We start from the raw sequence: 21,607 nt of genomic DNA, 5'->3' as shown, positions 1-21,607 counted from the left end.
TTCCATCCACGGCATCCTATATGGTTCCCTGAGCCTGCCAGGAGAGATTTGGGGTGATTCGTGAGTGCAGAGATAGGTGTAACCCCTGAACACTGCTGGGTGTGGTAAAAAAAAAACCCACCTAAACTCTTCATCCAGTATTGGGACGAGGACAGAAAGTTTGCTGAGGGGTAAAGGGTGTTGTTCTCTGTCAGCAGCATCTGACCAGGGTCCAGAGGTTGGCACATAGGTAGGCCCTGGTGGTGAGAAATATAGAGTCAAGAGACGCAGCCCCCTAAGCACTGGGCCTCCCTCCTATTGGCCTGACCTCAAACCAAGCTCCCCTCTGACCCCAGTTCTGATGCTGTTGCTAGGGTCAGAGGGGCAGGAGGCAGGTCCTCACCTGGTCTCTAAGTGTCCCCTCTGTGTCTTTTTCCTCCTTCCCTGGATCTGTTGGACAGTGCAGCTTGGCACTAACACTATCTGCAGGCCCTGCCCACTAGGATTCTTCTCCAACAACACATCTTCCACCGAGAACTGCAAGCCCTGGACCAAGTAAGTGGAAGCCAGGAGCCCTCAGAGCTGGCATGGGAATTGGGCATGGCCCCATACAGACTTAGGAGAGGTGGCAAGGCTTCCTCTGGCAGCAAAGTTCAGAATGGAAATGGGGGCAGAACGATGGTACAGAGGATAAAGCATTTGCCTTGCAGATGGCCAACCTGGGTTTGAACCCTGGGGCATCCCCTGAGCACCACCTGGAATAAGCTCTTAACACAGCTGGGTGTGACCTAAAAATAATATTTGGGAAATATGCTGTAGGTGGGTGCCCACCAGACCAGTCCAACTGGCTCTGCCCACCCAATGTAGGGTGGAATATGGGCTTAGCTCTTAGATGCAGCCTTGAGTTGTTTCCTTTTTTCCCTTCTCTAATCTCTTTTCATCACACATGATTTCTGTGGATTATCACTCACCACTCTCTTGTTCCCACCTTTTATTGCATCACTGGGTAGCCAAGAAGAAAGAAAAAGAGATTGTTGCACACGAAGTCTTCTGTAGAAATGGCTCATATACATGACAATGTTAATGAGTGAGAGAAGTAGAATGCCTGTCTTGAATACAGGCGGAGGGGGGGGGGCATTGGTGATGGGAATGTTGTACTGGTGAAGGGGGTGTTCTATTTATGACTGAAACCCAACTACAATCATGATTGTAATCATGGTGCTTAAGTAAAGATTTTATAGAATAAAAAAAAAAAAAGAAATGGCTCATATAGTCAACATTTCAGATTCTTGTCACATTTGATATCTCCAAGGAAGCTGGTTCCATATTAGCTCACTCAGTCTGTGGGGAGATGCACTGAAGTAGATGTAATGGATGTTGGTTAGTATGCTTCCAGCATTTTGCGGTGATATACAGCCCTTTAGTGACCCTATCACATGTGATATCACATGCCAAATTTGTCCATAGACGTCGCTGAATACTCGCCATCAATGTGTTGATTCTCTTAATTTCCAGCCTGTGCATTTTCATTAAATATTTCTTTTCTCACCTACTTACACAAAATTGCTGTTGGAAAGATTTTCTGTGTTTTCAGGGCTGCAGGGAAGGTACAAGGGTTAAGGCACTTGCCCTGCATGTGGTTCTATCCTTGGCACCACATCTGTTCCCCCAGCACTGCTAGGCATGAGCCCTGAGCACAGATGGGCATGCCTCCCAGAAGAAGATTTTCTGTGTTTCCACCACTCAGAGAACAGTCTCAACAGTTCACCCTAAGATGTGGCAATGAGGGTGTTTGGATCCCTTCTGGACTTCTGGCATCATCTCCCTGTGGAGGGAACTAACTTCCATTTGCTAATTTATTTACTTGCCCCCCTCTCCCCCACATGATTCAAGAGAGCTGAGTTTCTCATCTAAAACAAGCAGGTCTAGACAGGGAACCCTTTGGACAATTTCTTCTTCATTTTTAATTGTAAAGCTCAAACCCTCCTCTCATTGCTTTCAACCCACAGCTGTTCTGCACTTGGCCGTACTGTGGGCACTCCCGGGACCAACCGATCAGATGTCGTGTGCAGTCCTGGAACCTCACCAAATGGTACGTTCCAATAGCTGGACCAGAGAGATAGGATGGGGTTTAAGGTGCTTGTCTTGTAGGTGGCTGGACTTTGATCCCTGACACCACCTGTGTTCTCTGAGCACAGAGCCAAGAGTAGCCCTACTGGCTAGATGGGGCCACAAATAAGTTTGTTTTTAAGAAAATGACAACAACCACTGGCTGATTGACCACCATGTCCCAGTCTAGATGGTGGCCTAAGGTACCTCCTACTTACCCCCTCTCAGGAAAAGAGCTGCCCTGGCCTATGAGGGCTCCATCAGGGTACAGAGAAAAGCTGTGTAAAGGGGGACAGGACAGTCTCCTCCACTCTGGTGGTAGGAACATTCAGGACAGTGTAGGAGATCTCGAGTTTGATCCTTGCATCACAGGGCCCCACATGCTGCTTCCTCTCAACCCCTTGGACCACTGGGTATAAGCCCTAGAAGAAAAGAAACTTCTAGAGAGGGGTCCCAGTGGACCATACTCAGACAGAGTGATGCCAAACAGAGGCCGACTTGAGGGTCCAGGCTGCTAGCATGAGACAGTCCCAGAACTCAGGCCCTGGATTTTGTGGCTTAAGCCAATCTCCTGGGTTCTCTCACTCTGCAGAGCCTCGGATCTACTTGCCCGGTTTAATCATTTTGCTGCTCTTCACATCTGTGGTGCTCCTGGCCACCGTGGTGGTGGCTGTTTACTACCGGAAGAAAGGGAAGATCCTTACAGGTACTGTCTGTGGCTGTTCTTAGCCTCACATCTCACCTGGGACAGAATTGAGAGTCCCCAGGGTGGTGCTAACAGGATTCTCAATAGTGTGGAAGGAGGTGGCACGGGTAGACGCACAGCCTCTGCCTCTGAGCTAGCCCTGGCCCCAGGCACCCTTTCCTTCCTGAGGAAAGCAGAGGTGCTTCATCACAAGGTTTTCCCTGAGGGCTGAGACCCTCTTTGGGGAACTTACCAGATGGTCAGCTTGGCTTTTCCCTGGTGCAGCATCGACCTTCAAAAGCCCTCACTTGTCCTCTCCCCTACTCTGTCATTCCAGCTAACCTGTGGCACTGGGTCAATGAGGCCTGCAGCCGTCTGAGTGGAAATAAGGTAAAATGATCATTTATGGAGCCTGCGTGGGGAACCGGGACCGCCCTCCTGGCTGATGGAACCTCAAGTCCCTGTCTTGATCCCCCAAGTACCAGTGCACAGGCTGCTGCTCTGATCTTGTCTTTCTTTCTCCCCAGTTGTCACCCCAGGGTATGTGTATCATTGACGCAGTCTAGGACAAGCCAGACAACCTGGTGCAGATTCCCAGGAGAGCAGAGCTGCTATGAGTGGGGTCACTTCTAATTTAATAGAATTTGGGGCCAGAGAGATAGCATGGAGGTAGTGTGTTTGCTTTGCATGCAGAAGGATGGTGGTTTGAATTCTGGCATTCCATATGGTCCCCCGAGCCGGCCAGGAGCGATTTCTGAGTGGAGAGCCAGGAGTAACCCCTGAGCGCTGCTGGGTGTGACCCAAAAACAAAAACAAAAAAATAGAATTTGAACAATGCAGAAAAATGGGAGACAGGGGCAGAACAACAGCACAGTTGATAAGGTGTTTGTCTTCCATGTGACTGGCCCAAGTTCCATCCCCTGCACTAGATACAGGCCCCTCAACTCGGCCAGGAGTGATTCCTAAGTGCAGAGCCAAGAGTAACCCCTGAGCATTGCCAATGTGCCTCTACCTTTCCAAAATAAAGTTAAAAGAAAAAGTGGGCAGAGCTCTGACCCCCACCCCAGGCCTGCTCTTAGCTCTTCATTGGCCCAAGCGCCTGCTTGGTTCCAGACCACTTAAGAGTTATAGTGGGTCTTGTTTTCCTTGAGCCCTCAAGGAGGTCACCCTCTGGTTATTTTGTAGTTTGTTTTTTGTCTTGGGGGCCTCACCCAGCCCCTCGAATTTATTCCTGGATCTGCCCTCAGGCACTATTCCTGGTGGGTCTCAGGAGACCATCTGGGGTGCCAGGAATCGAATCTGGTTCTGCCACATGCACAGGACAAGTGCCTTTGCTGCTGTACTATTTCTCTGGCACAGCCTATTTTCTCAAGAGCAAGAATTTGGGCTGTTGAGATTGAGAAGAGGTTAAGGTTCTGTATTGCCTGCAGCTGAGGCCAGAAACCAGGTTTAAAATCCTGGCCCCACATGATCATTCTCTCTCTTTTTTCTCTCTGTTTCTGTCTCTGTCTCTCACCTTCCATTCCTCCCTCCCTCTCTTTTTTTCTCCCTTCTTCTCCTCTGCTCTTTTTCTTACATGCATGCTTAGTTTTGGGGCCAAATCCAGCTGTACTCCGGGCTTCCTCCTGGTTCTGTGTTCAGGGAATCACTCATGGTGGGCTCAGAGGACCCTATAGGGTACTGAGAATTGAACCTAGGCCAGCAGCATGCATGGCAAGTACAATGCCCCTGGACCATCACTGTGGCCCCAATCCCAGGATTTGTTCTAGTCTTCCTTATTCGATTCTTTTTTTTTGTTTGTTTTATTTTGTTTTGGTTTGGTTTGGTTTGGTTTTTGTGTCACACCCAGCCGTACTCAGTCAGGGGTTACTCCCGGCTCTACACTCAGAAATCGCTCCTGGCAGGCTCGGGGGACCATATGGGATGCTGGGATTTGAACCACTGACCTTCTGCATGCAAGGCAAACACTTTACCTCCATGCTATTTCTCCAGCCCCTCCTTATTCGATTCTTAATTTCACTAATCTCGGGAGCCCTAAGACTCCTAGTCTTCATCTTTGTCTTCATTTGTTCACTTTCAGAATACCTAAATGTGGTTTCAGAATTACTGAACCCCCTTTCCTGCCCCACCACAGGAAAGAAACAAAGCATTCTCTGCAGTCCAATATTTGTTTTTGTTTTCATTTTGGGCCACAACCAGTGGTGCTCAGGGCTTATTCCTTCCTGGTTCTGTGCTCAGGGATTGTTGGGTTACTGATCCTATAAAAGTCTGGAAATTGGAGTCTATCCCAACCCTGAAAAGGGTTGGGATAGACCCTTCTAACAGGTCATTCCTGTGTTTGAAGAGACATTTTCCATAGAACTTGAAGAAAGACTGTTGGGTTAGACAAATCACTGTGCTGGAAGCCTGCAGATGGCACTAAGGCAGGATGCTTCGTGGGTAGGGGTACCCTGTTTTTAGGCAAAATTTTTAAGTTTTATTATGTTTTACCAAACTTTTGCTGCGCCTATGCAAAATATTGCCAACCTTTATCTTTAGAAGCATATGCCATAATATTAGAATCATGGGATATGAATTATTTTTTTTATAAATAGTGGGAGATGTTGGGTTACTGATCCTACCCTAATCAATAATTGTACTCCACCCTAGGGTGTGATCTGGTGACGGAATATTGGATTATTCCCTACTTGGTATTCCTCTCCCACTCTAGGATGGGGCCTGATTCTTGTCAATGAAAGCAGGGGTCTGAGGAAGGCAGGGGCTCATTCTTTGGTCTTCCCCCACTGAGTTGTGCTACATCTTAGGAGCAAGAAGCTTGGGTGGTTTGAATTCCTTGCTTGAACACTGGATTTCCTGAACCCATTCTTGTACCTTTCACTGTGTGAATTATTTCCTGCGGATATCTACAACTGAAACTGTTCCCCCTGACCTAATCAGACAGGAGAATGGGAACTGCCTTTTCTGTCTGGGAACTCAGTGGGAATCAAACCTCAACCAATCTCCTAGAGAACATGACCCTTCAAAGGATCACTGTAGGGGTAGTCAGGGGTACCCTATATATGGTCCCCCCCCTACCAGGCAAAATCCTTATTAACTGTGCTATGGCTCCAGCATCCTGGAGTCCAATATTTGTTGAGGTTTGCTATGTCTTGTTTTTTTTTTTTTTTTTTTTTTTTTTTTTTTTATGGTTTCTTGGTCACACCCAGCGGTGCTCAGGGGTTTCTCCTGGCTGTCTGCTCAGAAATAGCTCCTGGCAGGCACGGGGGACCATATGGGACACCAGGATTCGAACCAACCACCTTTAGTCCTGGATCGGCTGCTTGCAAGGCAAACACCGCTGTGCTATCTCTCTGGGCCGCCATGTCTTGGTTTTAGTGTGAGATTGTGAGTCAGAACTTCAAGTAGTGTCTGCTGCTGCAGGCGTCTTGTGTCTCAGCAATTCTAGTGGGACGGAGTCCTTTCACGTAGGAAAACGGGTAACACGAGCGGCCAAATATGAAATATGAAATAGTAATACCACACAGAGAACATGGGGTCAACATGTTTCTGGCAGGAGTGCGACAAATTTAATCTTCAGGCAAGGGAGTATATAAAGAGTAAAGAAAGAATCATATCATAAAAGGAATGCCAACATTTGTTTCTTTCAAAATACAGGAACTATCAAAGTACATTGTTTGATTTTAAAACAAATACACATAGCTTTAGGTGGTGTGTAACCTTAGAATAGAATAGGTTTCAGTTAGGAGTCAGAGGATAAAAGGAAAGCTAATTTCTTACATATCAAAATAGATCCTGGCCCTAGGTGTCATTACTGATGTAAATTAAGGGATAGCAGGAATCCTGGTTTTCTCCTAATAACAAATATTCTTAACCTGAGGGAAATAGTATTCTAGGTAGGGGCTAAGACCCACTCCATATGATCTGGTAATAGAAAGAGATAAAACTTATGAAAGGGGTACAGAATTATACTTAGTAAAATAGCCTAATTCTACTGGCCAAACCTGTTTGTAAGCGGGTATTCAAAGTGACAGGGGAAGTCCCTGAGGCAAAATCATTCTGCTGTGGTGCTCAAAGGCAAGGAGAGAAGACCATTGTCTTGAAGATGCTAAATTTTTTTTGTTTGTTTGTTTTGGGCCAGGGGTAATTCCTGGCTCTGTGCTTAGAAATTATTCCTAGCAGGCTCGGGGAACCATGTGGGATACCAGGGATTCGACCTGGGTTGGCTGTGTGCAAAGCAAAGTCCCTAAAAACTATACTATCACTCTGGCCTCTTTTTTTTGTTTTGTTTTTGTTTTAGTTTTTGGGTCACACCCAGCAGTGCTCAGGGGTTATTCCTGGCTCCATGCTCAGAAATTGCTCCTGGCAGGCATGGGGGACCATATGGGACGCTGGGATTTGAACTGATGACCTTCTGCATGAAAGGCAAACACCTTACCTCCATGCTATCTCTCCAGCCCCGAAGATGTTAAGTTTTGACTTGGCCTTTGGAAGTAAATAGGCTGACAGAAAGAGAGGTAGCTAGCTGGACTTTGAGTAGCAAATATACTTAGCCAGCAGGAAACTTCTAGCAGCTTTCTTTGGTACTGAAATTTTTTTTATGACTGCAGATTAACTAAGGCCGAAATTCTGTAGTTAGCAAAGGAGACAAAAGTCAAATAAAAGGAAAAGAAAAATATAATGTCACAGCCATGTCAGAAATATAGCCAGTAATCCACGCAGGGGTTATGATCGACTTCCACTGACAGGTCTTCTGACTGAATTATTTTTGGGGGAAAATTAGGCACTTCACCAGGAAAGCCAATAGACACATCTGGAGTGTGCTTTCCCTTTATAACGGAGACATCCATGTTACGTGTAGTGACAGTCTGCGATTGTGGGGATTAGAAATTGGCTCTTAATTCATAGTTCAGAGGCTCTGGGCCAGAGCGATAGCACAACAGGTAGGGCATTTGTCTTGCATGCAGCTAACCTGGGTTCCATCCCTGGTCCCTGGCATCCCATATGATCCCCTGAAGGCCACTGGTTGTGGCCCAAAGACCAAAAAATAAAAAATGCTCGCAGGCTCATTAAATTAGAATCACTGCCTATTTTAGGTCTCACCCCTACTGTGATTTGAGTCACGCTGGGCAATGCTCAGGGGTTACTCCTGGCTCCATGCTCAGAAATTGCTCCTGGCAGGCACGGGGGACTATATAGGATGCCGGGATTTGAACCAATGACCTTCTGCATGAAAGGCAAATGCCTTACCTCCATGCTATCTCTCCACCCCCTCCCCCACTGTGATTTGAGATAAGGCCAGGTGCCATGTGTACATCTCCTTGGGAGAATGGCCACACTTCTTGGGCAACACTGTCAGCTGGCACTGCCCCAGTGTCCCAACAGTCTTAGGAATGCTGAGTCCTAGTAACTCTCTCCCTCTGCCCCTCCAGCAGCTGGTGGTCTCCAGCAGTCCTGGCCTTGTGGCTCACACAGAAGCTTCGAGTCAGCTGTCGCTGTACGAAGGTGTTTCACTGCTGACTCTGAGAGAGAAGACAACATCTCCGGATGTGGCCTGTCCGAACCGTGGAGGTGTGTGTGGCCAAGGAGAAGAGGCCGCAGTGCTGACTTTGGTGAATGAGACGGAGGAGGCCGCCTTCTGGCAGATACCCATGGAAGATGAATATATGGACCGGTCCCCACAGAGTCTAGATTCCCTGTCCTCGGTGCTCCCTGCTCATCCTGGTAGCAAGGGCACAGCTCCTTTCTCTGAGCCCCTGGAGGTGGGGGAGAATGACAGCTTAAGCCAGTGCTTCACGGGAACGGAGAACCTGGTGGATTCGGACAGTTGTGTGTCCTCTGGGCCCCTGTCCAGGACGGACTGGGGCTGTGTGTGCTGTGAAAAGAATGGGCAGCAGCTGGAGGCAGTGCCAGGCTGCCATTGGGCAGCCTGTGCCAGCTCTGCAGACGGCTGTTCGGGCTGCAGGCACTCTCCAGAAGAGGATGGGCAGCCCCTCCTGGGCTGCCCGAAAGTGGCCTCTCTGCCCCAGTGTATGTATGGGCTGGGCCCACTGCCCACAGATGCTGCAGCCGACAAGGTGGAGATGGGAGGCCAGGCCACAGATGGCGCTGACCCGAAGCTGCCCAGCTCCGAGCCAACAGGAGGCCACTCCCCTGATCAACCTCCTGTGTCAGGTAAGCGCGTCTCTCCTATGTAAGCAAAAACAAAAACGGAAATTTTCAGGGACAGCGTTTGGGGTTGAGATCACAGGCCGCCTAGGGATGGGGGGTGGGGGAGTATTCATATGGGAAATTCAGTGGAAGTTTCTGCTCATCATGCCAGGAAAAGGTTTGAGTTCAAAGGCATGTGTCATTGAAGGATGGTGCCCACTCACTGTGACTGTACCCCGTTCCCCACTTGGCTTAGCACATCGCATGCCCTTTTGTGTCCTTGGAGGTCTCAAACCTCCCCTCCCAGCCCAAACTCTGCAGCCAGAAGTCAGAGATTAAGGCCAGAGAGATAGCATGGAGGTAAAGCATTTGCCTTGCATGCAGAAGGACGGTGGTTCGAATCCCGGCATCCCATATGGTCCCCGAGCCTACCAGGAGCAATTTCTGTGCATAGAGCCAGGAGTAAACCCTGAGCACTGCCGGGTGTGACCCAAAAACCAAAAAAAAAAAAAAAAAAAAAAAAGAAGTCAAAGATTGGCTGTGGCTAAGCTCTGATCTGATCTGGGATTTCAGTCATTGGTAGAGTACAGCCACTTCTTAAATTCCCTCTACACACAGCAATACAGGAGAGCCTTTGTAAAATTCAGGGGGAACAGTGGAATTGTTTTGTCAATCTTGAGTTACTGACATTTTGGAGTTTTTTGGGTGGGCTTTTTTTTGGTGCTGGTTCTATACCAAAGACATACTGCCCTAACATGGTCCTTTGAGGCCTGGTTTGAGGAGCTCTTGAAGCCCATCTTCTGAAAAGAGACTTGGAGTCCTGGATGCTCACGAGTTCTGCACTCATCACAGGGTTCCCACATGGCAGAAGGGCAAATAGACCCTTGGACTAATTGGAATGATACAGCTGTTTGGGGGACAAGGGTGAAAAACACTGTTTTATTAGGTGGCTTTAGGGAAATTGACCTCAAAGTATTGCGTGGGGTCTTTGTTTTCTTCTGTAAGTGATAGATACTCATTCTAGAAAAACACAGAGGGGGGCCTGGAGAGATAGCACAGTGGCATTTGCCTTGCAAGCAGCCGATCCAGGACCAAAGGTGGTTGGTTCGAGTCCCGGTGTCCCATATGGTCCCCCGTGCCTGCCAGGAGCGATTTCTGAGCAGACAGCCAGGAGTAACCCCTGAGCACCACCGGGTGTTACAAAAAAAAACAAAAAAAAAAAAAAAAAAAAAAAAAAAACCCAAAACAAAACAAACAAAAAAAAACAACATAGAGGGGCAAGATGGAGAGACAGTAGCAGGGGTCTCAAACTCAATTTACCTGCAGGAGGCAAAGTCAGTAGTAAGCTTTGAAAATTGGGGGGCGTGACCCAAACAACTAAAACAAAACAAAACAAAAAAAGATTCCTCTAGGGCAGGGCCACAAAATGTACAGAGGGCCATTTGTGGCCCGAGGGCCTTGAGTTTGAGACCCCTGGAGGTTAAGGCTCTTGCCTTGCACACAGTCTGGTTCAATTCCTGGTATATTGGTCCATGGAGCACCACCGGGAGTAATTCCTAAGCATTGCCAGGTATGCCCCAGCCAAAAAAAATAGTTATTCATTATTACATGTTTCAAGAAAAGGTTTTCCTTTTTTATTAAGTTACTTATTTGTGGTGTCTTGAACCACACCCAGGACAATGCTCAGGGGTTATTCCTGGCTCTGCACTCACCTGCTTTTTCTGCTTCATGCTTCTACTGCAAGTCCAAACATATACTGAGGACCTTTCTGACCAACTTTTGGATGGAAAGCAGGGTTTACATCTCGGGAGTGCTTCAGAGAAAACGAGAAGCTCTTTAGCTTTTCCAGAGGTGCTTTTAGAAACTTGAAGGCTTAGCTATGTGGCTGGTTTATATTATTCTTTGCTTTTAGGTCAGGCTGGGTTTTCTTCCTCTGGGTTCTAGGTACAGATGGAATGTTAGTCTGGCATGGCAGTGGCCTGGCTTGACATCCCTGCCAGGGGCAGTACAAAATTTAATTGGTGACATCAGGAAGGTGACATGTGTCGGTGTGAAAGCCATCTGTGCTGGTCTGATCTGATGCCATCTCTTTCTCCTTATCATCATAAAGCCACACAGAGGATTCATGCACTCTCCTGGAAAGAGTTACAACCACAGCGAGTCTGCTTTTTATTATCTTTTTTTTCTCCAGCAGGAAACATCTAGGCCTGGAGGGAAGGGGATGGGTGGGTATGTGTATCATCAGTGAAGGGGTGTTAATTTGCAAAGAGTTTACACGGATTTTTCTGTCTCCGGCTGGTGCTTAGCCTGCAGAACAGCAGTGGAGTCAGCCTGCAGACGCCAACTTGTGGCCAAGTCCATTTTTGCCTGAGAAGCAGCCGCCAGATTGATTTTGGAGGCTGGTCCCTCCATAATTACACAATTACTTCTCCGTGAAGGGCCTTGTGGTTTTTGGTTCGAATGGCTTTCTCTTGAATACTTTATTTTTTTTTTTATTTTTTATTTTTGGGTCACACCCGTGTTGCTCAGGGGTTACTCCTGGCTGTCTGCTCAGAAATAGCTCCTGGCAGGCACGGGGGACCATATGGGACACCAGGATTCGAACCAACCACCTTTGGTCCTGGATCGGCTGCTTGCAAGGCAAACACCGCTGTGCTATCTCTCTGGGCCCGAATACTTTATTTCTTAACAAAAATTGTTTTAATTTATGCCCTCTAAAATGTGTGAGAGACATGGAAGCAGGGTGAATGCTAAGAGGGAATGGATTTGGTGTGATTTGCTAAAATCTACCACATTCTCAGAACTGGTAGGAGGTAGCATTTTGGTTTTTTTGTTTTGTTATGTTTTTATTTTTTGCTTTTTGGGCCACACCTGGGGGTGCTCAGGGGTCACTCCTGGCATGTGCCCAGAAAATGCTTGTGGCAAACTTGGGAGTTATGGGATGCCAGGGATCATATCCAATTTCTTCCCAGGTCGGCAGTGTGCAAGGCAAACGCCCTACCACTGTGCTATCATTCTGGCCCTGAGGTAGCATTTAGGAGGGGCAGACCCGGCAGTATTCAGGGATTACTTCCTGGCTCCACACTCAGAAGTCACTCCTGATAGGTTTGAAGGACCATATAGGATGCCAGGGATTGAACCTGAATCAGCCGTGTGCAAGGCAAATGTTCTACCCACTATGTTATTGCTCCAGTCTAAGGAGGTAACATTTTTAATTGCCTGTGAAGGGGCTTTTTTTGTGTGTGGGGGGGCTTCTCAAGTTCTGTTCTTCGGGGGCCCACCTGGTGATTCTCAGCAAACACAGTGTTGGTTCTGTGTAATGGGCCGAGAATGAGTTGCTGTTCTGCCTTGTGGTGCTGGGAACTCTTTGCCTCCCCACCCCAATAGCATATGGAGGGGATTGGAGATCTCAAGTGGTAGAGCACCTGTCTAGGCTGTGTGAGACCCCGAGTTCCTGCCAGGCACAGCCTGGTGACCTTCAGCACTGTCCTGCTCAGTGTCCCTGAAAAAATAATAACAGTATGTTGAGGCTATTTGGGCAACATGCTTAACTGTGTGTGTGTGTTTGTGTGTGTGTGTGAAGAGGGAGCTTAGACAACACCCAGTGATGGTCAGGGGTTCCTTACTCTTGACTCTGCACTCAGGATCACTCCTGCTAGGATCTGGGGACCATTTGGAATCCTGGGAGAGTGAACATAAGTTGGCTTCGTGCAAGGCCCTCCCCTCCAGCTCCAATATATCTGAATCTTCAACGCACCATTAGAAGAGCATGGTCAGCAATGAAGGGGAGCATGCTTGTGGCTCCAGTCTCCACAGTCCTTCCGTTAAGGGAATGTAGTTCCTTTGGTGACTCACCTGGGGCCTGGAAAAGAAAGAAGCATGTGTCTTCCTTGCAGTATTGGTAGCTGGTGGTAGTTCCTCTCATGCCAGACACAAGCCAATCAGGAGCCATTCCCATGACATACTACTCCTCCTCCTCCTCCTCCTCCTCCTCCTCCTCCTCCTCCTCCTCCTCCTCCTCCTCCTCCTCCTTCTCCTCCCTGCATCTTCCCACTTCCACTCTCATGGAACCAGTAGCTGAGCAAGTCCACGTTCATGGTTCATGGCTTACTCTCCTTCCTGGTCCAGGCCTGGGACCCTGGGGGAGCAGGAGACAGAACTTATTTCTAGCAGATTTGGAGGCTAAGCACAGATAGACCAGATGGCCTGTGTAGAAAAAGTGCATACAAAAGCATCAGTAAGGGGCTGGAGAGATAGCATGGAGGTAGGGCACTTGCCTTGCATGCAGAAGGACGATGGCTTGAATCTCGCATCCCATATGGTTCCCTGAGCCTACCAGGAGTGATTTCTGAGCTTAGAGACAGGCGTATCCCTGAGCGCTGCCAGGTGTGACCCAAAACCCAAAACCCAACCCCCCCCCCAAAAGAAAGCATCAGTAAGATGGCAAACTGGTGAATTGCCAGATGCTGAGCATTGCTGGGTGTGACCTTCTATTTCTACCAAAAAAAAAATATATATATATATATATATGTATCCATGGGTGCTAAATTGTATTTTTCTTTTAAGCGTATGAAGAATATGATGTCTCCAAACCTGGTTTAGCTCTGTTCTGCTTGCTCCTCTCTTTTTCTGATGGGACTTAGGCTGGGAAGGGATTCATAGGGAAGCTGTTTTCAATTAAACTACATACTGTTTCCTTCTCTTCCCTATCATCACATACCCAGTTTCTTCCAGATGCCTACAACAGACTTTGCATTTCCATATAAAGGAGGCAGTTAATATACTTAACTATTATTATTCCAGAAGAATCCAGTGAAGCTGGAGGCGTTTGAGTGCATTTATGTATATTTTTAGTTCTGTTCCTTAGAAGAGAATTTACATGACAATTGGGTGGCTTTATTTGTCATGATTCATGTGATTTACTATTCACACACCATGCATTTTAAACAACATAATAAGCCTTCGAGAAGAAAAGTGCTCATCACCTTGCTTAAAAAATGTAAATTGTGTCTGGGATTGATTTCTTAAAATGACTCTTGTTTTTGCCGCCTAAGAGCCAGAGCTCCACAGAGCCTGCTATGGAAAGCTCGGATTTAGCAAAACATAAACCTTTCTAATTCAGATAGGATGCATCAGTTTTTAGTTATTTCTGTTGATTTAAATGGGTTGGTGTTTTGCTTGTTTGTTTTTCTGTTTTGGATACTCAGAGGCTATCTTTGATTCTGCTCAAATGACCATATGTGATGTCTGGATTTGAACCAAGTTGGCTACAGCCCCTGACTAAGCATGTACCTTGACTTCAGGACTCTGGCCCTTAAATGGGATTTTTTTTTTAATACAAGTTATCCCAAGTTACTTGAATCTTATTAAATTAAATTATAATATTTAATATTTACATTAACTATTAATGTTAACCCAGCTGACACTTTTTTTTTCTTTTAGTGTTAAGAGACCTCACATTTTCTTTTGTTTTTGTTTTGGCCACACCCAACAGCACTCAGAAATTAGTCCTGGCAGGCTCAGGTAACCATATGGGATGCTGGGGATAGAACCTGCGTTGGCCCCGCAAGGCAAACGTCCTCCCCGCATACTTTAGCCATCACAATGCCTTCTAGACATTGCTAGACATGAACGAGAAAGCTGCCCCCTCTGGGGCCTGGCTGAGCCTCCCCTAATGTCTCACAAGCCTCCACCCAAGTGAGTTCCTCTCCCAACATTATAGACTGAGTCAACAGGCCCCCCACTCCAGCACCTGCTATGAAGCTGAGGCTCAGTCTGTGGCTTGTAGGTCCTGAGGTGCTGCTGGCATACTATGCCAGGCCCAGTTTCACCAGTCTTTGCTGGTTGAGCCAGCAGGTTCCACCTTGCCAGGACACCAATATTAGGAGTAGGCGGTAGTGGCTGTGGCTTGTGGCTTTCCTCTACTTCCAGTCCCTGTCACTTAATTTTGGTGAGGAAACTTTTTGTTTGTTTTCAGTTTGGGGCCACATCCAGTAGTGCTCTAAATTCACTCTTGGCTCTTTCACTCATGGATCATTCCCAGTGGTGCTTGGGAGGACCATATGGGATGCCAAGGATTGAATTGGGTCAGCTGTGTGGATGGCAGGCACCCTCTTCTCTGTGCTATTGTCCCAGCCCTCAGAGCCCTTTCCTTTCCAGGCCTCCAGCTCTACCTTTTGCAGCTGACATGAAAGTAAAGGGCTGGGGCCGGAGAGATAGCATGGAGGTAAAGCGTTTGCCTTGCATGCAGAAGGTTGGTGGTTCGAATCCCGACATCCCATATGGTCCCTCCAGCCTGCCAGGAGCGATTTCTGAACATAGAGCCAGGAGTAACCCCTGAGCACTGCCGGGGGTGACCCAAAAACAAACAAATAAAAAAAAGTAAAGGGCAGGTTTTGGCCTTAAGGGGTGGAACTTGGGGCCTAAGATGTGCACTTAATCTACTCCTTCCCTCTTTTTTTTCACACATCCCCTTCCTGGCTACATGGAGGAGAGGAGAAGTGTCTCTCTAATAGGAGAACATTCAGGCTCAGTGGCATGAAAGGAAAGTGCTTTAACCTTTTTCTCTCTCCAGCTCTTTAGAAAGCACAATATAAAGAATTGCAGGGCTGAGGGAGAGTACAGCCAGTACTTACTTTGCTTACTTTGCTTACTTACGTGCTTACTTTGCATGCCACCAACCTAGATTCATCCCCAGCATCCTCAATGGTCCTCAAGCATTGGCAGAAATAATTCCTGAGTGCAGAGCCAGGAGTAAACCCAGAGTACCACCAATATGTGCCCCCCGCCAAAAATAATGAATTTCTCTGATACAAGGACAGTTCAGAATAGAGGCACATTTCCAGCTAAGGATACTGGCAACTCCCAGACATTTATGCAATGGATGTGCATGGTGAGAAATAAGACCACGATATTACACATAGAATGATACAGACGCCTGTTCTGATAAAGCCTAGCATAGGGTTTACTCGCAGAAAAAACACGTGTTGGCTAGATTTTAAGAGCAAAGTGCCCTTTCCATCTTTAAGATACCGAAACACTCCAGCTTGCTACCCCCATGCCCAGGGGGTGTGCTCCAATCTTGGGAGTCCCTAAGCATGAGCTTTACATCCTGGGAGGAGTGATGGCATTCTGCATGTCAGACTGGTTGTTATTGTTTCTGAGGCATTTTATGGGCATTGGGGCAATTGGGCCTCCCTCACCTGGAGTCCTCACAGCTTACTCCTGGCTCTGTGCTCTGAGCTCACATCTGGCAATGCTTGGGGCCTAGAATTAAACTCAGGTGGGATGTGTGGAAGGCAAGGACCCTACCTCTCCCATGATTTTCTGAAGCATTTTATCTTATTTTCAATTTTTTGTTTTTATCTTTTGGGGTCACACCTGGCATTGTTCAGGGGTTATTCCTGGCTCTGTGCTCAGGAATCACTCCTGGAGGGTTCTAGGGACCATATCGGATGTTGAGGATTGAATCCAGGTCGGCTTCGTGCAAGGCAAGTGTCCCACCTGCTGTACTATTGCTCTATTATAGTATTGACCTCCCAAACATTTTAAAACCAGAGTCTGATCTGATCTTGTGTCCCTCTTAGGGGTGCTCATGTAGTCACTCATTCATCAGGGTGTTTCTGGATGCTTTTGGTGTGTGGAGGCTCTTGTCAGAACAGCACAACTGAAGAAAGGGCTGAAGAAGCTGGGCACAAGGGCCTGAGATGTCAAGCTTAGCAGGCCCAGGTTTAATCCTCAGTACCCCATACGGTCTCCTGAGTACCGCAGGGACTGATTCCTGAGCACAGAGTCAGAAGTAATCCCTGAGCACTGCAGAATGTGACTTCCCCCAAAAAAGAAAGAGAGATGGGCCTTAAAATACTCCAGGGGTCCCATTTCCCCTTCTCCTTCTTGTCATTTAAAACATGCTACATCCACTGGATAAAAATAAGGTATAGGAAAGTATTTAGGAGTCCCTACCACTGTGGTCTTTGCTTAAAGGTATTTCAAAGGAAAAGGAGGGTCATAGAATTAATTGAGAATAAGGATTGGTTCTTGATTACAATCCTTAGAGTCTACTAGTCTGTAGCCAAGCTGTCCATGGTGAATGGGACAGAAGAAAAAGGAAAGAAAAAAGTGTGTGTGTGTTGGGATGAGATGGTAAACTGGAGGTGGCCAGGGACTACTCCCAGCTCTGTACTCAAGAATGACCACTGACTGGGCCCTGAGGAACATACACAGTTAGGAAACAGACCAAACTCAATGACTTGCAAGGCAAGTAAAATCTCTGGATATATACTTCTATCAATTGGTTTATAAATAAATATTGGATTTTAGGGCCACACCCCTGCTGCATCTGTAGCAGGCAAGGAAAGTGCCTTAACCCTTGTACTATCAATAGGACCCATGGAAGGATTTTGCTTTCTTTATTTTTTTATTGGTTCACACCCAGCACAGGGTTCTCTTCTAGGGAGTCAGGGGGAGGTTTATGCAGTGCTGGGGTTTCCAGTATGTGTCTTACTCTCTATACCCTCTCTCTAGTGGGGTTGTTGCATTTGATGCTGAAATTTGAGTAGGTTTTGAATTTCAGTCCCAGAATGGAGTCAGGGGCTAAACCAATAGCACAGTGGGTAGGGAATTTACCTAGCATGCAGCTGACCTGGGTTTGATCCCTGGCATCTCAAATAGTTCCTCGAGCCCACCAGGAGTGATTCCTGAATGCAGAGACTGAGCACCTCCCAGTGTGGTCTAAGAGCTAAACCAAATAATAAACCAAAATGGAATCTGGTTAGCCCCATGCCAACATCCCATCCGTTTCCTTCCAGTCACTCCTGAGCAGTGCTGGAGTCCAGGACCTGCCAGTACCTGATGGAAGGGAGAACTAAGAGGACCTGCTCCTGGACCTCTACTCCACTTTTGTCTCTTGGGAATCTTTGTTCCAGGAATAGGGTTTTATTTTTAAAATTCGGGGAACTTAACACATCTAAAGTGCCATGGACCCTTGGAGAAATCAAGATTGTGGTGAGAGGAGGGTGTGGTCCTCCCACCGCCCAACCTTTGCCCTCCTTCCTCCTGATGGGACCTGCTTGCTGGTTTGCAGACTGAGATCTGGAGGTGCCATGAGAGAGTAGTGTCTGCCCTTCCTATTAATCAGAGAGGGCCACAAATTACTGTCTGCAGCGGGTGGCTGAGTTTCCCTTGTCTCCCCTGGCTTTGGTCACGCTCCAAGGATGAGGTAGGGTGGTCCAGAGATCACCAGCGTGAAGGTGCAGGGGTACCATCGCCCAGAGTTGGGGTGAGGGGGGCTATCTTCTCCCTTGGGCCAGGCTCACCCATCCGAGGCCTCACCCTGCGTGTTCTCTCTCTCTTTCTCCCTCTCCTCTGCAGGCAATGTGACAGGGAACAGTAACTCCACGTTCATTTCCAGCGGACAGGTGATGAATTTCAAAGGGGACATCATCGTGGTCTACGTCAGCCAGAACTCACAGGAGGGCACAGTGGGCCCTGGCGGCTCAGGGGAGCACATGGGCCACCCGGTGCAGGAGGAAAGCCCACCCTGCTGCGACTCATTCGCGGGCCTTGGGCCACGTTTCCCGGACACTTGCACAGGCTCAGGACTGCAGGAGAGCGGTGAGGACAAGGAGCCCGACCTGGCTGAGCTGGAGAAGGCCTCGAGGCCGGTGCAGGAGCAGGGAGAGACCAAGACCTGTGTGCCCTAGGCCTGGTGCTGAGCGAATGACCCAGGGTCTGCTAGGGCCAGAGCCTCCTGGAGGTGCCCCTCAGGGCCACGGTGCACCTGGACCTCCGGATTGCTCAGTCTGTGCCCGGCATCATCTCCTAGATGCCCTGGAACCTACAAAGTGGCCTAAGGTGGATGGATGGTGATGCGTCAGGGCGTGGCCTGCATATATATGGGCGGGGCCTCAGTGGCCTGGGCGGGGCCTGGGGCCTGGCAAATAGGAGGTGAGCTGTGTGGGCGTGGTCTGGGCGGAGTCTCCGCTCCTCTGGGCGTGGTCTTGCGTGTGGGCGTGGCCTGCACTCCGTGTCATTTGTTTCCCATTCGGTACACGAATGTCAAATTATTTTACCCACCATCTTCCATCCCGTCTCACCCCTTTCTCATTTCACGAGTAGTTTGTCTCTTGGACTCATCTCTTTTTTTTCTATTTTCATGACTGTCTTCTGTTTACATATGTATTTTTTTATATATTGGTGATGTTTCCTTGATGCTTCCTCACACCACACACACTGTCTTGGTTTTTGTTGGTTGGCTGTTGGTTTGGGGGCTACATCCGGCAGCGTTCAGTGGTTCCTCCTGACTGCACTCTGGGACCACACCTGGCAGGACTCGGGAGGACCATCGGGGCTGCCAGGGATTGAACTTGGGTCGGCCACAGGCTGACTTTTCAACACCCTCCCCACTGTGCTATCTAGGCCCCACTATTATAAGAGTTTAAGGCTTTTCTGGAAAAGTCTTCAAGTCTTTACGTCAGTTCTTTTGTGCCTTTGATCACAAGTGCCTGTGACGTGGTGATGCCTTAGGTGAAGGAGGTGTGGGGTGTCTGTAGCAAGCACTTTGGGGGAAAAGCTGGAAATGTGAAACCTGGGGGATGTTGTGGGAAAAGGGGGAGGGGTGATAAAAAGTCTCTGTGTCCCCATGTTTCTAAAAGAAAGGGAAGTGGACTTTGTCCTCCCCAAGGTTTTTCCATTGGGGTCATTCCTTAGGGTAGAACTAACATGCTGCATGGCTTATCCACAGGATGAGAACAACTCCTCTAGCAGAGATTTTTGGGTGTTTTGGAAACAAAATTTCTAAATGCCCAGGTTGTGGACTGGCCTAATCTCTGTTTTTCTGGAAAAGAGTTGCACCACAAATAGGGCACAAGGACAAGCCAGAATGAAGGGAATTTCTAGAAGACTTCAAGAGCATGCTAATATGTGCTTTCTCGTGTTTTCTCGTCTGTAAGAAGAATGATGGGCAGAAAGGTATTTACACAGCAGACCTCACTCCTCCATGCCTGCGCATCTCTGCTTCAGCCTACAGGCGTGCAAAACGCTCCCGGTGTTTGCTGATAAGTGTCACTCATAAATCAGGCCCTCAATGTGTGAACAGGAGGAAATTTATCTTAGATATGTTTTTCTCTTAGCATCAACCCTTTTGTGAAGAAACCTACAGATTGGGTCAGATGACCTGGGGTGAGCGAGCCTTTCACCTCAACCAGAGAAAAGTGGAAAGACATTTTTTGACATTAAGCCTGTGGATTTGGTAGGTGTGAAACTGTTCACCTTGGCTGCTGTCCAGATTTTACAGGGCACACTAACATGGCCACAGGGAATGACCTTTGATCTCTGGCTTTTCTCCCAACCCCCCAGTGGTTACAGAGTCCACAGAAATGCTGGGCTAGAAGTAGCCAGTTATGATTTTTTTCCACAGAGAAACGAGGATATCTTGTAATTTATGGGCCTCCTGAGCCAACATTTTTTAAAAACTCAGGAAATTACTGCAATGCCAAGATTCATGTTGTTGAGAGTGAACTGTCTGTTTTGCTATTTTTAGTTAACATTCATCCCAAAAGACAGGTTAGAAAAAAAATGGAAGAAATCATTATCACTTTTGTTGTGGGGGCAGATTAAAGATTAGTCCACAGAGTCAAATGTCGAGTTTGAAAACTCTGTTTTCTGCTGTAACTGTCACCTCACTGATTGATATTCCTTTGTCTTTCTGGGCTTTCCTGTTTTTCTGTAAAAGAGCACTAATGATCGTTTTGACACTTTGTCTTCTCCAAAACAAGAGGATGCTACAATGAATGTTAAAGTATTTTGAGCTCCTGAAATAAAGGTGCTAAACAAACACACAATACTTTCAGAAAAAGGCAATAATGTCTCCCACAATGATCTCTACCAATTGATTTTGTATTGATCCAAGGACAATTAAATTATAGGAAGTGTGTCACCTAGAAACATTTGGGCCTATATTATTACACCAGGTGACAAATGTAAACTACATGAAGAGAATCGTGAGAATTTGTTTAGAGGATATGATAAAGAGATTATTAAACTTATATTTGATCAAAAAACATTTTTTTCATGTCTTGCTTAACACAGAGTTCATGTAAAGAATCTGACATTTTCCTGTTCTTTTTTTTTTGGGGGGGGGGGCCACACCCGGCAGTGCTCAGGGGTTACTCCTGGCTGACTGCTCAGAAATAGCTCCTGGCAGGCACGGGGGACCATATGGACACCAGGATTCGAACCAACCACCTTTGGTCCTGGATCGGCTGCTTGCAAGGCAAATGCCGCTGTGCTATCTCTCCAGGCCCCACATTTTCCTGTTCTATTAGTTGTTGGCTATGGTGTTGATGGAGCCCTCAAGGATAGTTGAGACAGCAAATGTCCAACTTTGAGGACATATCTTGGTCTTCTAGGAAGAAAATGTTTTCCAAAACAGGTTGGTCATGCAATAAAAGAGTTAAAAGGAAACTGTCTACTATTTAACTCAGTTATCAGACGAAAGGTTAATGAAGAACAGGGGACAGTTTGAATGTAATATATTGAGAACTTTATGTGGCGGGAAGAAAAATGGTTTTGCTCTATGTACAAACCATCCCCGAGTTAAGTGAATTAAAACAAGCGCCATAATCTTAGCTCTGACACTGGGGTGGCTATAACAGTGTTAGTTCTTCAGGTCTGGGTGACCCCAGTTGG

The 21,607-nt window shown here is 47.3% G+C and overlaps 1 protein-coding gene across 1 annotated transcript in view; it reads left to right on the top strand.

Annotated features, from left to right (window-relative positions):
- Positions 1-18,685, top strand: part of TNFRSF11A (TNF receptor superfamily member 11a) — a 30,784-nt gene extending 12,099 nt beyond the window's left edge. The window contains exons 5-11 of the mRNA XM_049781668.1: positions 441-534; positions 1,989-2,071; positions 2,681-2,794; positions 3,111-3,163; positions 3,301-3,313; positions 8,063-8,944; positions 18,290-18,685. Coding sequence (XP_049637625.1) covers positions 441-534; positions 1,989-2,071; positions 2,681-2,794; positions 3,111-3,163; positions 3,301-3,313; positions 8,063-8,944; positions 18,290-18,621 — 1,571 coding nt within the window. The 3' untranslated portion in view covers positions 18,622-18,685. The remainder of the gene's footprint in view (positions 1-440; positions 535-1,988; positions 2,072-2,680; positions 2,795-3,110; positions 3,164-3,300; positions 3,314-8,062; positions 8,945-18,289) is intronic.
- Positions 18,686-21,607: the final 2,922 nt, after the last annotated feature.

This window comes from Suncus etruscus, chromosome 10, assembly GCF_024139225.1.
Source record: "Suncus etruscus isolate mSunEtr1 chromosome 10, mSunEtr1.pri.cur, whole genome shotgun sequence".
In the NCBI taxonomy this organism is placed as follows: domain Eukaryota; kingdom Metazoa; phylum Chordata; class Mammalia; order Eulipotyphla; family Soricidae; genus Suncus; species Suncus etruscus.
Note: the sequence above shows the minus strand (reverse complement) of the source record. Positions and strands in the feature narration are given on the sequence as shown.